The sequence below is a fragment of the Dendropsophus ebraccatus genome, chromosome 9 (genome assembly GCF_027789765.1).
Source record: "Dendropsophus ebraccatus isolate aDenEbr1 chromosome 9, aDenEbr1.pat, whole genome shotgun sequence".
NCBI classification, from domain to species: Eukaryota; Metazoa; Chordata; class Amphibia; order Anura; family Hylidae; genus Dendropsophus; species Dendropsophus ebraccatus.
Genome location: NC_091462.1, coordinates 38,984,930 through 39,000,371, shown reverse-complemented (window position 1 = coordinate 39,000,371; position 15,442 = coordinate 38,984,930). Strand labels below are relative to the sequence as shown.

The following is a 15,442-nucleotide window of genomic DNA, read 5'->3' as shown; positions in this document are numbered from 1 at the left end:
GCGCTCCTAATTGGCTTGTATGTTAATCACTCACCTATAAGTTCCAGCCCTGCCCCCTTCCAGGTGTTGGAGCCTCTACATGCTTCCCATGGCGTTTGGCCCAGCTCCCTGTTGTTCCTGATTCCTGTCCGCTACCTGGTCCCTAGTCCTTGTTCCTAATTCCTGTCCGCTACCTGGTCCCTAGTCCTTGTTCCTTATTCCTGTCCGCTACCTGGTCCCTAGTCCTTGTTCCTGGTTCCTGCTCCTCTGTTACACTATTGCTCCTGTGTTCAGCCTGTCACCTGCGGTTACGCCTACAGACCTCTGCCAGCACCATCTCCTGCCTACTGCTCCTGCCACGCCTCGCCTGCCGTCACTAGCAACCAAGCCAGGCGTAGCGACCTGGGGGGTCGCCTGCCGCAGCAAGTCCATCCCGCCTTGCGGCGGGCTCTGGTGAAAACCAGCGGCCCCTTAGACTCCGCTCCCTGGTGAGGTTAGTGCCATCGCTAGTGACGGTCCAGTGGATCCACTACTCCAGGCGTTACACAGACAAAGAGTGGCGAGAAACAGCTAAGAGACAACTTTGTAAGAAATCTCGCCCCAAGGCTTTATACACAATTTAGACTGCTAGCTACAGCTTTATTATGCCCCTGCTGGTGCTTTTACGATTTCATCTTCTGCCCTTCTCCTCTGCAGACACTATAGACATTAGGTTCTGTCTATCAGTGCTGGTAGAACTGAAAATTAGAGAGTTAGATTGCAGAGCAGAAATCTGCTCAAAAATGCCATACACGAAGTATATAGTATCCAGATATAGTGCTGCTCCTCATATATACACACATGGCAGCTTATCCTAAAAGGTCACCTGATACACCAGGTATGCTTTAAGATCAGCCATACAAACCTTTCTGTCATTAAAAAAACACTCAATACTGGGACCCTTATTGATCACGAGAACAAGCGGTGATACCCACGCAGTAGGGCACCTCACTTGCCCTCTGTCAATCGTCTCGATCCATAGACTTGTAATGGAGCCATTGGAGAGAGATTGCTGCAATCTGGGGAGCGCAGTGTCCTACCGTGCACATCTCAGTCTCAGTAGTACCTTATCACCCCTCAAAATAAAAGGAGCGGGCATGATGAAATCCTACTGCTTAATCCTTTTTTGGGAGAGTCAATAAGCTCCCCACCATACAAATTATTTTGCTGGCTGGTCCTGCTGAAATTCACAGGTTTAGCTAACATAAGTTGAGTGCATATAGTCTTAACTCACGCAATTGCATGTGACTCTTGATGACTATCAATCCCCAGTCCTACCGGCTGTTTATTTGCTTCCTGTGCACCAGAACCATACAGGCACATGCCCACTCAGCCATTCATTGGTTGGTCCAGTGTCCTGCCTGTCAGTGATTGTCTTAGTGAGGAAGTTCCTGGATGGTCGCAAAATCACAGGAACCAGAAAAATGTCAAGAGGACTGGGAACCATGACTGTGGGATCAGGAAGAGTGAGTATAGTCGGTTTATAATTTTTACTACAACACCAGCCAAGACAAAGTTTTTGCCCCAATCTTTTCAAAAATAACCTCTCTTTTCTTAATCCACTTCTGTGCTTTGCTACAAAACTGCCTCATAAACTGCATCTTTGGATATAATATGAGGCATAAAGCATTAAGGCATACCATTTTAGAATATATGACACTCCATAGCCTAACATGCATTAATATAGTGAATACTGTACAGTGTATTTAGTAAAAGGAGCTCTGCATTATAATTTATGAGCAGTACATGATGATTTAGGATTTAGTACATCAGACATGCTGCATCTAGTATACTGCACTGCTGGAAATTGCCAAGAGAGACTTAAAAAGTAAATAGGACATGAAAGCGGTCTGTGGGAAAAGATTAATGCAATATATTCAAAGAGGACCTGCAGCTTTCCTGACAGATTTCACAAAAAATTCCCCACAAAACAGCAATTCTAAAGCTAGCTTTCTCATAATGATATGTTGAGCTGTTCCTTTGTTATTCCTTCTAGGCTTCTATGGTTTAATTGACAAGTGGGTGTTATTTAAAGAGTCTGATGCTGTCCACACTGATTGGACACTGTCACAGTATGCAGGGACACCCCCCCCAACTGGTAACACCCTGTTGTCAATGTATTCATACATTTCTAGTAGGACGACACAATGAAAAGTATAAGAAAAGAAAAGATGTTCTAGATTTCTTATATTACAATGGAATACAATTATCAGACATAGAAAGCTAGAAAGCTGACAGGTCCTCTTTAATAGAGCACATGGCATGCTCAAACTATGTAATGATAGGATCTGTTTCAAGTTAGGCCTTAAAGGGGTATTCCAGAGAATAAAAATGGTTTACAGGAATCTGTGAAGAATAAAAAGTGGAAACTAATTGGTTGCTAGGGGCAACTGAGCCAGTTCTATTTTACACCCCTTTGATAAATCTCCCCCATATGACAAATTGTTAGTTGTACTCTTGCCTAGACATACACTATGGGGGAGATTTATCAAGCATGGTGTAAAGTGAAACTGGCTCAGTTGCCCCTAGCAACCAATCAGATTCCACCTTTCATTCCTCACAGACTCTTTGGAAAATGAAAGGTGGAATCTGATTGGTTGCTAGGGGCAACTGAGCCAGTTTCACTTTACACCACGTTTGGTAAATCTCATATACATATTTACTATATATATATATATATATATATATATATATATATCTTGAGCTGTACGTGAGAGAAGAGATGTTCAATCTGTTGAATAGGTTCTGTAATAAATGCACATTTATTGTTTTCTACTATCAGTACTATACAAGGCTGATTCCAGAGAGGAGCAATCATTCAGAGGAATTAAGTGCTGGGGTGACATCCACATATACCGCCATCCTGTGACTTAGCCGCCTTGTTTGTTAATGCTCTTTAGATAAGATGCTAGATCTGTCACTTTCTGTTACCAGAAAATGTCATTTCCCATCGCGGACACATGAAAAGTAGGTAGTATATCCAGGATTGGAGATGTTTATAGCCAGCTCTTTTCTTTACAACTAACATAGTTACTATTTTATATTATAGGGCACTTCATGTAGAAATTATTACTAAAAAAAAAATAGATTCAAAGATTTTTTTTATTTTTAACTTGTTGCTGTCAGTAGCGGCAGAGGTCAAACGAGGTTGACATAAACGGTCTACTTGTTCCAGAAACATCTATATCCATGACTGATACTGCAGCTTTATTTACTTGCAGTACCAGACACAGCCCACAGCCAACAGTGGCGCTGTTTCGGGAGAAAGTTTTAAATAACACTTTGATAACACTGTTATTTAATTTTTTAACAAAAGAACCTGAAAGCTGAAATGACGCTCAATTAACAATGGGTCTTTTGCTATTTTATTTATTTTTTATTTTATATATAATATATTTTTATTTATTTTTTTTATAAACTGGGCCATTACCTGACACTGTTGGTTCTGTTTAAAGACCTGGTTAATGTTTCATCAAGTGTAACCTTTTCACTGGGATAAAGAAAGTGCAAAGGCCAAATCTAGCCTTCAATGTGATTGCTCAGGTTGAACAATGTAATGTATAGTTATATTCTATGGAATTTCTATATTACATATATTCAAGTGGCAACAAAAGGTGAAATCAAAAGCGACAACATTAAACCTGAAAGAGAATATGTAACACCTATGAAGAGTGGAAGGTTTCCTGTGCTGACAGTTATTGTGAAATGACAGACAAGCAATAGGAAGAGGGGAGGGTTCCTTTCCTGGATCTCACCTGTTCACTCATGTACCTGCCACTTTATTCGTCATTGTAGCCAGGAGTGAAAGCAGCTCGGAATGGTCATGAAACAGAATGTTACTTTTCCGATGTTATCTTCACTGGTTATATCTGGTCCCCCAGGTACAGGCAAAATTGTTATTATTGGGTTTATTTTATATGTGTTATAATCATGTGACTTTTATTACTTCAATAGCTACTCATAAGAAAAGTGTGTGTGTGTATGTGTGTGAGAGATATGTGGAAGTTATGGAATGACAGTAATCTAAAATATTTGAATGTATGTTATTTATTGGCATGCAGTATTAGGCTATGTTCACACTGTGTATGATTCCGGCCGTAGTGCGAACCGCAAATATACGCACGTAGGTTTGAGGTTGATGCGTTCGCTTGAAAGTATACGATATACGTCCGCACAATGCACACTACGTATGAGCTTACGGCCGGATCGTATACGGCGCCGTGAAAAATGAACACGACCATTGTTTGAGGACGGAAATGTTGAAACTCACGGCTGTGGATTTCCATGCGGTCCCGTACGAAGTACTTATTTCAGTCAAATTGAACTTGATTTTTCGATCCAAAAGGTTCTGTGTGGTTTACGGGGCTGGGCGAAGATTTCCAAGTAAATGACCTGCCTCAGATAAAGCTAGGGAAGCATAACTCTAGTACGGGAGTATGTTCGCGGTTCGTACGCATCCGGCCGCATGTCTATTTTTCCCACGCCCGTAGTTTCAGCCGCACATATACGGCGGCGTACGAAATGCGGCTGGACTCGTACGCAGTTTGAAAATAGCCTTATCAGGCAGATATTTATATTCCAATGCACACAGTGTGTTCGATAAGGAAAGTTGTCTGCGTGGACGCGGCCGCAGCCTAGGGCCCTGGTGGCCCCAGCTCCTCTTTCCATGTGTCTGCGGCGGACGCCGTGTCCCTGATGCCAGAACACTGGGCCACCTGCTCTCTAGCCCACCTGCATTCTGACTTACCCAGACATGCTCCTACTCCCGCTCCTCGTCGCACACATTCTCCGTTTCCTAAGGCGCTCACCGGCTTAAAGGGGTAGTGCAGCGGTAAAGAATTATTCACAGAATAACACACATTACAAAGTTATACAACTTTGTAATGTATGTTATGTCTGTGAATGGCCCCCTTCCCCGTGTCCCACCACCCCCACCCGTGTACCCGGAAGTGTGGTGCGCTATACATAACTGTGCTCAGCCAATCGCGGCTGAGCAGCCGATGACGCGGCAGAGGGGGGCCGGCACTCAGGACGATCAGAGGGATTCGGCCCGGCCGTCCGAAGATGTCTTCAATGACTGAAGATCGGAGATGAGTCGGCACGTGACAGGTATGTACAGCGCACCACACTTCCGGGTACACGGGTGGGGGTGGTGGGACACGGGGAAAGGGGCCATTCACAGACATAACATACATTACAAAGTTGTATAACTTTGTAATGTGTGTTATTCTGTGAATAATTCTTTACCGCCACAATACCCCTTTAATGAAATTTGAAGGGGGAGTACACCCTTAATTGGTTGAATGCACCTAAGCATTTCCCTATAAATGTGTGAACCTGCCTGACCCCTCCTGACCCTCTCCTCTGCCTGAGATGGTTCCGCGACCCCTGGTTCCTGCCTGTGTGTCTCCAGCTACACCTTGCCCGCCACCGCTAGCAGGCCAAGCCAGGGGTAGGGACCTAGGTGTCATTAGCCATAGTAGATCCAGCCCACCTTGCGGCGGGCTCTGGTGAAGACCAGAAACCCCTTAGACTCCACTCCCTGGTGTGGCACACACCACCAGTGACAGTTCAGTGACTTTAAACAGTCCCTGGCAGTCCTAATATGGCATCTCCGCATCCCCTGCTGACTGCTACTGTTTCCGAGATGAATTTGTCTGTGACTTATCACTGATTGAGATAGGACAGTGCCAAGATGAGTTAGTCTTGGAATTGGCAGTGGTCAGCAGGGGGCGCAGACACCCTGCAGGAGGACCACCAGGGATTGTTGGAGAGGTAATGTTTGTTACGTTTGGGAGGTAAAGGTTTGTTACGTTTTATATAAGGGCTGCACTATATACAAAGTTTACAAAGTACCTCTTTAAGTATACTGAAGAACATTACAGTGGAAATATATCCTAATTATATGCTTAATACTTTTATCATTTTGACGCATGAAAGCTGTAGTGGAGTATAATTCTTATTTACCTAGTATTCGAGTATGTTATTCTAGCTTATCTTATGTTATGGATATAAACTTTTCACAAAGTTCACAAAGGGCATTAGGTACCATTAAGTTATTTTATTGTTGTGCTATTGATTACTAGAAAGTAACTCTGGCAATGTTTGCTACAATTGCTATTTTATGGCAATTACACTGTGACCAGAATAAAGTGAATGTTAAAGTAGAAAGAAGAAGAAAAAAAATAGCATTTTACAATATAATTTCTTACCAGTCTTATTTTGACTGATTTTAGGTAGTGTTGAGTGAACCTGTCAAAATGTTCGGTTTTGGCAACATTATCCAAACCCGAAGGCATAGCGGTAGAATATGGATGCCGCCCTAGGGATGCCAGGAAATACAAATTACCTATTCAACTGATCATAATTTGTGAAAAGGGCTTAGGTATCAGGCTGAAAACATTGGATTATGTTAATATTATAAAATTGTATTTTCTATATTCTGTTAGTTATTAATAATTGCAGGAACACTGTGATAGTATACACCCCATACGCTACAACTCCGAAAATACTCTCTGCAAACCAAGTGACTCATTCTTCTTTCTATTTTTCTATATTAGAATGCCTATTCTTCTCATGGAATAATGACTTCCTTATTATAATGGTCTGAAATGAGTAATAAATGTCACATTTTCAGCTGAAAATAACAGAAATGTTGTATATCAAAGTAGATAACAATAATAGGGAACCAAATTTAAGAAAAGTCTTCTATCCTCTAGATTCTAGTCGATCTCAGGGCTTGAGATGTGAAGGGGTCAGTGCTTTTTCTGACCCGCATCCTCTGTCCATGTAACGTCCAGATGTCCATTTTCTTTGTACATTTCCAATAGCAGTAACAGAGAAACAGAACAATGTAGAGGAGATTCGATCATTAATATTTCATAGGTTATACAAGTGTTTACTGAAATAGACCTGTCACGAAAAGCTGGCTGCTCTTCTTTAATGGGAAATCATGCCTGTCTGTAGGTAGCTTACTGCATACTTTTAAATAAGCAAGTGTAAAATATAAATTACATAATGTTAGTTTTCCAGCTCCCTCTAGTGGTGACTGCAGGTAGCCAGGTTTTAATTTACTGCAACTGCCAGAGATTTGGACCTGTGCATGAGAAAACCAAAGCTACCTCTGCTAGAAAGATTTATATAGGTATTCCAGGAAAAATTTACTTTTCCCCTATCCACAGGACAGGGGAAAAGTAGGAGATTGTGGAGGGTCCGACCTCTGTACCCCTCGACAATCTCTGTATTGTGCCCGCCGACTCTGTTATGGATAGAGCAGCAGGTACGGTGTATGATCCATGGCTCTATTTATTCATATGGAGTTGACGAAAAGAACACAACAAAGAGTACAGCGCTCTTCCGGGATACGTGGCTCTTCCCTTCACTCCATAGGAATGAATAGAGCTGCGGGTCACATGCTGTACCCTCTATTCCTAGGGCCTGATACGGAGATCGGCAGGGGGTGCAGAGGTCAGACCCCTGTGATCTCCTACTTTCCCCCTATCCTGTGGATAGAAACATAGAAGATTGTCGGCGGAAAAAGACCACTGGGTCCATCTAGTCTGCCCTTTTAGTACTTCTTACTGATTATCTTAGGATATATATATATATATATATAAATATATATATAAGTGAATTTTTCCTGGAATTAATAAGAAATTAGCCTATCCTTTGGACCTATTGAAATGAAACAAAACACAGGGGTGGACATTCACTTTAAGGTAATACGAACTATAATCATAATGTAATATACTGCTTGGTATGTATGGCACTTTGTTTGATGATAGTATACAAGGAAAGTATGCCAGTAACTATCTGACATGGTGCAGTATAGCTCATTATAACATCATGTAATGGCTCTAGCCCTGTGACATTACAGTCTGGAATGGGCTGTGACCACACGCAGGCTGAGTACTGGATCAGGTTTGCAGTTTTCATTCTCACAACTAAGGCAGAAAGAGATCATTACCGAGGTGTGATACCTTTCATTTGTAGTATGTTGACAGCCTCTTCAATGCCATCTGACCCAATTGTTTCCTTAAGTGCTACACTGAGGCATCCGAATGTGCTTGGAAATGACTTGATAAAATGTTTATTAGAGAAATATCATGTCTACTCTATGTACTCTGATATATATTGTGTAGGTGTAAAAGAAAAGAAAAAAAGACTAGTTTTTATGTGAGCTTAATAGCAGCTCTCTACCAGGAGTATATTGAATATGAAGGTGATGTACAGTATAGCCAGTTTTTGAAGGCAGCAACTGCTAAGGGCCCCCATTAGAAGACAGAAGCTCCAGGGGCAAATCATCCAGTTTAAGGCCATGTTCACAGAACGTATGTTTTGTGTAAATCATGGCTGTTGTGTTGATTTGCAACAACGACCGTGATTTACACAAAACATACCTCGTATTGTAAATGAATACAATCCCGGCTGGAGCGTATACACATAGTATACGCTCTGGCTGTGATTCCATGTAGCCAATGTATTCATTGAATAGCGGCCGCAGAGAACCTGTCAGTTCACACAATGGAGCGTGCGGCTCCGGCTGCACACTCCATTGTGTGCAGCGGGGTATTCGGATGCTTGCATCCGAATTCATCAGAAATGAAGATCATCAGGGCGGTACTGCAGTATCGGTTGAGATGATCTTCAGTAACACCGGCCGTTCTGTGATCCGGCCATAGAATGGCCAGTGTTATTATATGTCGGTATTAGGCCACGTTCACACACTCGGGGAGATTTATCAAACATGGTGTCAAGTGAAACTGGCTCAGTTGCCCCTAGCAACCAATCAGATTCCACCTTTCATTTTCAGAAGAGTCTGTGAGGAATGAAAGGTGGAATCTGATTGGTTGCAAGGGGCAACTGAGCCAGTTTCACTTTTTACCATGCTTGATAAATCTCCCCCACTGTCTTTTTTTAGTAAAATAATGGCCGTTGTTTTCAGTCTTCAATTATTTACATTGAAGTCTATGGAAACAATGGCCTTTAGCTCACACAATGCATTAAATAACATCGCTCTTCGCAGGGGCCGTTAAATTAATGTTCATGTGATTAATTTGTGACCATTATTTAGTGAACAGCGGTCATTCATTAACATTATTTACCCAGTTTTTTTTTCTCTATGCCTTTATCATCTTTTGAATTAAATTCAAAAGACCTTTTTAAAATAAGCCCCATTCAAAAGGGCCATTCATCAACCTGAACTAAAGTAATGTATCAATGGCCGTCATTGTAAAGACGGCCACCAAAGTTTGCTAAACAATGGCTGTTGTTTTGAGTAATAAAGGCCGTTGAGGGTCCAACATAGCAACAATTAGAACTGACCTCCCCTCCGTGCACCCAGTTTGATGACACCAGGCACCCGTCACAGGACAGGGTAATCTGATGTTTGTTCTCCTCCCCCTGAATGCGGCTAGACATTTTTATGAACAGGTTTCCCCAATACAATATTGCAATGGGGGCTCCAATGATTTCAATTCATTCAATCAAATGAAAAGAAAATTTCATAATCTATTATATTCTCCAATTTCTTATGTTTAAAAACTACATTAAAAAAAGAATGTTGTACTTTTTTATGAGGGGTTCTCTTTGTCTAGGTACAAGTTGAAACAATATCAGGCCATGTTTCCACGTCGCATAACACCGGCCGTTCTGTGACTGCAGTACCGGCCAGATGATCTTTATTTCTGATGAATTGGGATGCGGGCGCATCAGTGTGCGCCTGCATCTCAATTCCCTGCTGCATACAATGGAGCGTGTGGCACGCTCCATTGTGTGAACTGACAGGTTCTCTGCGGACGCTATTCAATGAATAGCGGACGAAGAAAACTGACATGTCAGTTTTTTGCGGCGCCGCTAGCGATCCCAGACAGAGTGTATACTATGGGGGACATTTATTAAGTCCGATGTTTTTTACGCCGGACTTAAAAATGTCCCCGCAAAATCCCCTGCGCTCCGGTGCGGACTGGTGTAGGTTTTTGGCGTATCTTTAAGATACAAAAATAATGGATCGCGCAGACTATGAGTCCACGCCTCCCCCGTTCCGCCCTCTCCACACCACCTCCCCGCCCCCCCGGCGTACCTGTCAGAAAGTGCCGATTTGCAAATATTTTATTCGCAAATCGCCCATTTGCGCTTAAAATCGTTCGCAAATCTGCACTTTCTGCCGAAAAACCACATTTCCACGCATAATACAAGTCCCCCTATGTGTATACACTCCGGCCGGGATTCCATTCATTCTCATACAACATGTGTGGTGTATAAATCATGTCCGTTGTTGCAAATTGCAACAACGGCCATGATTTCTACAACACTTATGTTGTGTGAACATGTCCTCAGGCTGTATGGTTTTACTAAAAAATAATCTCTTTCTTCTAACAAATGTCGAGAACCAGCCAATTGATTGTAGGACATCCGAGCTGCGTCTTACTTCACACATGGCCTCACATCTCTGTAGTGTGAATTACATAAATGATGAATTGCATGGTATTATTTAATGGGTTATTATGTGATACAATAACACTCCTTTAATCCCCCTGTGTAAATAAAGGTCTTTACACGCTCATTATGGTGTCAAATGATCATGACGTAAGGGTATAGGTAAGAAAACATACACAAGAATCCCAAGTGCACCTACTAATATGAGTGTGAACAATTTGTTTTCCCGACTAATTTTTACAGGAAGTTAAACATCTATCACCTATAATAATATTTCCTTAGTTCAGTTCATGCTGGAAGTCCCATTGTCTGTTTGGGTAGTTTCAAACTGAATTCTAATATAGAATATGGTCTAGAATTTTTACAGTCTATATGTATGATTAAATAGCCGCGAGTTTCTACACAAAGATTCAGAATTTTTGATTGGTGTACATAAATGGGTTACATTAAAACATCCCATAGAGAGGGCAGATAGTGATGGAGGTGCTGGTGGGAAAGCTAAAGGTAGCAGACCCTTAATTGTCATAAAGGTTACAGTGAGCAGAAGGCTTTCAGTGTCACTGATACAGTGCAAGGGGGTTGCACCTACTGATGGTATTTTTTGAATACAATGTGGTCTTGGCTAAGCCGCTCGGGAGTGCACTTGCTAGCCAGGTGCAAATAGAAGAGTTAGATAAATGTATAATTAAAAAAAACAAAAAAACCTCCCAGTTCAGTCTACTGAAGCTCAGCCACAAATCATCCAAGATGGAGGCATAGTTCTTCGACATCAAAAATCAGCTCAGACAGGCCGCTCTGAAGCCAAAGCTTGCGGTGCTCAGACACATACAGAGCACAGGAGAAGACTGGGGGTATGGACAGGTGAAGTGTAGAGATGAGCGAACCGGGTTCGGGTTCAAATCCATCGGAACCCAAACGTCCGGCATTTGATTAGCGGTGGCTGCTGAACTTGGATAAAGCATTAAGGTTGTCTGGAAAACATGGATACAGCCAATGACTATATCCATGTTTTCCACATAGCCTTAGGGCTCCAAGTTCAGCAGCCACCGCTAATCAAATGCCAAACGTTCGGGTTCGGAAGGACTCGAGCATGCTCAAGGTTTGCTCATCTCTAGTGAAGTGGTAACTGTTCAGCAGGGCCGGGACAAAGGGTAGGCCAGGGTAGGCGATGGCCTAGGGCGCCATCTAGTGGTGAGTTACAGGCGGCGCAATTTCAAAAGAAAAAAAAAAAATTACTACAGGCTCCTGTACTCCTGGTGGCCTCGGAGCGCTGCCCCTCCCTGCTCACATACCACCAGCACCCTCATGTCCTCCCACTCTCTTTCCCTCCCGGGCAGACAGTGTAGAAATCCCCTCATCCACAGCAGGATCATGGTAGAAACTAGAATGGAGTGTCCGGAGGGAGGTGTAAAGGACCTTTGATGATGTCATGGCCATGTTACCAGTGTGGGAGGAGCTATCTTCCTCTGCTAGGCTTTGTGTGAGGGTAGTGACTAAATCCCATACCGCAAAGGGACCTTGCTGGGGGCGGGCACACAGCTCCCAGAAAAGCCCCGCCCCGGCCGGATTTCATTGGCTGCTCCACTCCGGGCTTCCTATCAGTCAAAATCAGACCCTGCCGGACCCCTGACCCTAAACCAAGCATTTAGTATTAGGGTTAGGGTTGGGGGTCGGATTAGGGTTACTCCAAACATTTAACTATCCCCTTCCCACACAACAACCCTAACCCTCAGGGTTTGTGCTAATCAGGAGGGTTAGGGTTGGGGCTGTGGGGAGGGTTAGACATGAGAAATCCGTGGGACGTAACCCTAAGCCGACCCCCAACCCTAACCCTAGTACTAAACACTTGGATTAGGGTCGGGGGTCCCACAGGGTCTGATTTTGACTGATAGGAAGCCCGGAGTGGAGCAGCCAATGAAATCCGGCCAGGGCGGGGCTTGTCTGGGAGCTGTGTACCCGCCCCCAGCAAGGTCCCTTTGCGGTATGGGATTTATTCATTACCTTTGTATGAGGCAGCTGGTTTCCGGGTTCAGCAGGAGGTAAGCCACACTGAGGGCTCTGTTCTGCAGGTCAGGGTTGTGTGGGTGTGATGTTCGGCAGGTCAGGGGTGTGTGGTGAGATGTTCTTCAGGTCAGCGGTGTGTGATGTTCTGCAGGTCAGGTGTGTGTGGGTGTGATGTTCTGCAGGTCAGGGGTGTGCAGGTGCACTGTTATGCAATGTTCTGTAGGGTCAGGGTGTGTGGGTGCACTGTTATGCGATGTTCTGCAGGGTCAGGGTGTGTGGGTGCATTGTTATGCAATGTTCTGCAGGGTCAGGGGTGTGTGGGTGCACTGTTATGCGATGTTCTGCAAAGTCAGGGGTGTGTGGGTACACTGTTATTCAATGTTTTGCAGGGTCAGGGGTGTGTGAGTGCACGGTTATGCAATGTCCTGCAGGGTCAAGGGTGTGTGAGTGCACTGTTATGTGATGTTCTGCAGGGTCAGGGGTGTGTGAGTGCACTGTTATGTGATGGGGAGAGCGGCCTCTTGTGACCACAGGCAAAACGCTGCCACAAGAGTGCAGTGAAGAGAATGGATGTAACTGCACTCTGTTATAGGGTCTGTAGTGATAGCGGTCATGGTGTGGCGGTATTATGTAATGGCATCATTGGTAATATTTTCCTGTTTTCTTCAGAGCAGTATTCATGTAATATGTAATTACTGTATGGTGGTAGGACTGTTATAAGAGAACTACCATATGTAATAGGGCTCTTAATACAGTGTGGGGGAACATTCAGTACATTATACTGTATGAAGAGCTCCGATTCTGCTTGCGGGGGGTGCCATTTGCCTTCTCTGCCTAGGGCACCAAAACTCCTTGGCCCTGCTGTTCAGTCGTCAGCTGTCAACCGCGCATTGCTATTACACGTGGCGATGTGTGGTCGGTGGCCGATGATTTTAGGTCTAGACCTAAAGAAACGATCAGCTGATGATCTTTTCATCGGCTGATCGTTGTCTCTATTATACGGAGCAATAATTGGAACAGGAATAGCAGTGATCCCAGCAGGACATTGCACTAACCACATAATAGCTCCATCCCTTTTCCTTGACACACACACATATATATATATATATATATATATATATATATATTTAAAATGTATAAAAATATACACTTTGATAATACTTGGACATACCAACCTACGATGGGTTTCTCCTTTCCAAGGCAACATAACACTCAGGCCCTTAGAAGTTCCCTTCATTTTTACAGTTCTGATCATTCCACTAACAAGCTATCAAAACATATGCAGCAAAGAGTTTTAAAATTCACCTAATCTGTTGACCACTAAATTGTTTTTATAAGCAGTAGCAATAAGAGATGATCGAATAGTGAAATATTCGATAATTCGATTCAAAAAGCTCCCAATATTTGTACATTCGAACGAATATCGAATCCTATTATAGTCTATGGGAGAAAAATACTTAGGACCTGGAAATCAATATTCGACCACTAGGAGGTCACCAAGTGTACAATGAAACCTCAGGAAATTATGCCAACACCTCTGGAATGCATATGGGACAACAGGGGAAGCATGTATGGCTGCATCTAACACTAGTGATGAGCGAACATCCCAATTAGGGATGGTCCGAACCCTCCGAGGTTTGGGTTCGTATGAACCCGAACGCTCGGCATCAGATTCCCGCTGTCTGCCCACTCCGTGGAGCGGGTGGATACAGCGGGAGGACCGCCTGGAAAACTGGGATACAGCCTATGGCTATGGCTGTATCACAATTTTCCAGGCGGTCCTCCGGCTGGATCCGCCCGCTGCACGGAGCGGGCAGACAGCGGGAATCATTACCGAGAGTTCGGGTTCGTATGAACCCGAACCGAACTCGGTTCAGACCATCCCTAATCCCAATGTTCAGTTCGGATCCCGAACAAAAGAAAAATGTTCATGATCGGTTCGTATTCGCCGAACATTCACAAGCAAATTACGAACGTAAAGTAGAAGCGTACGTTTCGGTTTAGTGATACACATTTGCATATGTATCAGTGGTAGCAAGATAACAGGTATTATCTCGCAATCACAGTATACAGCCTTATACCGGATATATGATTGTTTTTTACAATAATAAAATGAAACAGCCGTTTAACTCCTTTACAGGACGCAGACTGCGCAAATCAGTAGTAGTGAGATAACAGGTATTATCTCACACTCACAGTATACAGCCATATACCAGATATATCATTTTTTTTACAATAATAAAATGAAAGAGCCGTTCAATTCCTTTACAGGATGCAGACTGCACAAATCAGTAGTAGCAAGATAACAGGTATTATCCCACACTCACAGTATACAGCCGTATACACTGTATGCAGTAGATGTCTGAACACACTGCCTGTCTCACAAAAGCTTCTAAACCTCTGGTTTTTATACTTTTAGCCCTAACGAGGGCTTTTGGGGGTCCCTTCCTACCTAACTTCACCTAAAAGCTTTCTCTCCCTAGTATACAGTCTGTTCCTCTCTAGCTCCAACCAGAAACTGACACGAATCTGAAATCCACTATTCTTATACTCAGAAGGTGACATAGTTTAGCCAGCCAATCACAGTTAAAGGTTTTTTTTTTTTTAAAGTCCTGCCTATTCCTAGTGCCTGGCCCTCCCCCCTGCATGTTTTTTAGCTGGAAAAAAAAGCGCCAGGGGATGTGGGAGGGCGAATTTTTACTTTGTTATTGTTCGAATATTTAAACGCAATCAAATAGCTTGAATAGCGTACTATTCGCTCATCACTAGTAGCAATACAATAGTAATGCAAGGTGCCAAGTCATTGTTTAATTACTGATAACTAGTGTTGAGCGGACTTGCCAAACTATTTGGGTACGGCAACATTCACTGAACCCAAAAGCTGCCCATTGGACTCTTGGTGGCTGGAGAAGTTGGATGCCCTAGAGCTGCCAGGAAAACATGGATATAGCTGTTTAGCGAGTCCGCTTGATTGTACTGATCA

General features: G+C 43.3%; 1 protein-coding gene across 4 annotated transcripts in view; it reads left to right on the top strand.

Annotated features, from left to right (window-relative positions):
- The window catches only part of ZNF385B (zinc finger protein 385B), a 413,608-nt gene that overhangs the window by 266,759 nt on the left and 131,407 nt on the right, over positions 1–15,442 (top strand). Inside the window, exon 1 of one of the 4 annotated variants that reach the window (XM_069985184.1) lies at positions 3,813–3,899. The exons of the other annotated variants lie outside the window; for them this stretch is intronic. Within the exon in view, the coding sequence (XP_069841285.1) occupies positions 3,836–3,899 (64 nt within the window). The 5' untranslated portion in view covers positions 3,813–3,835. Of the gene's footprint in view, positions 1–3,812; positions 3,900–15,442 lie in introns of those variants that run through there. 4 annotated transcript variants of the gene reach the window in all.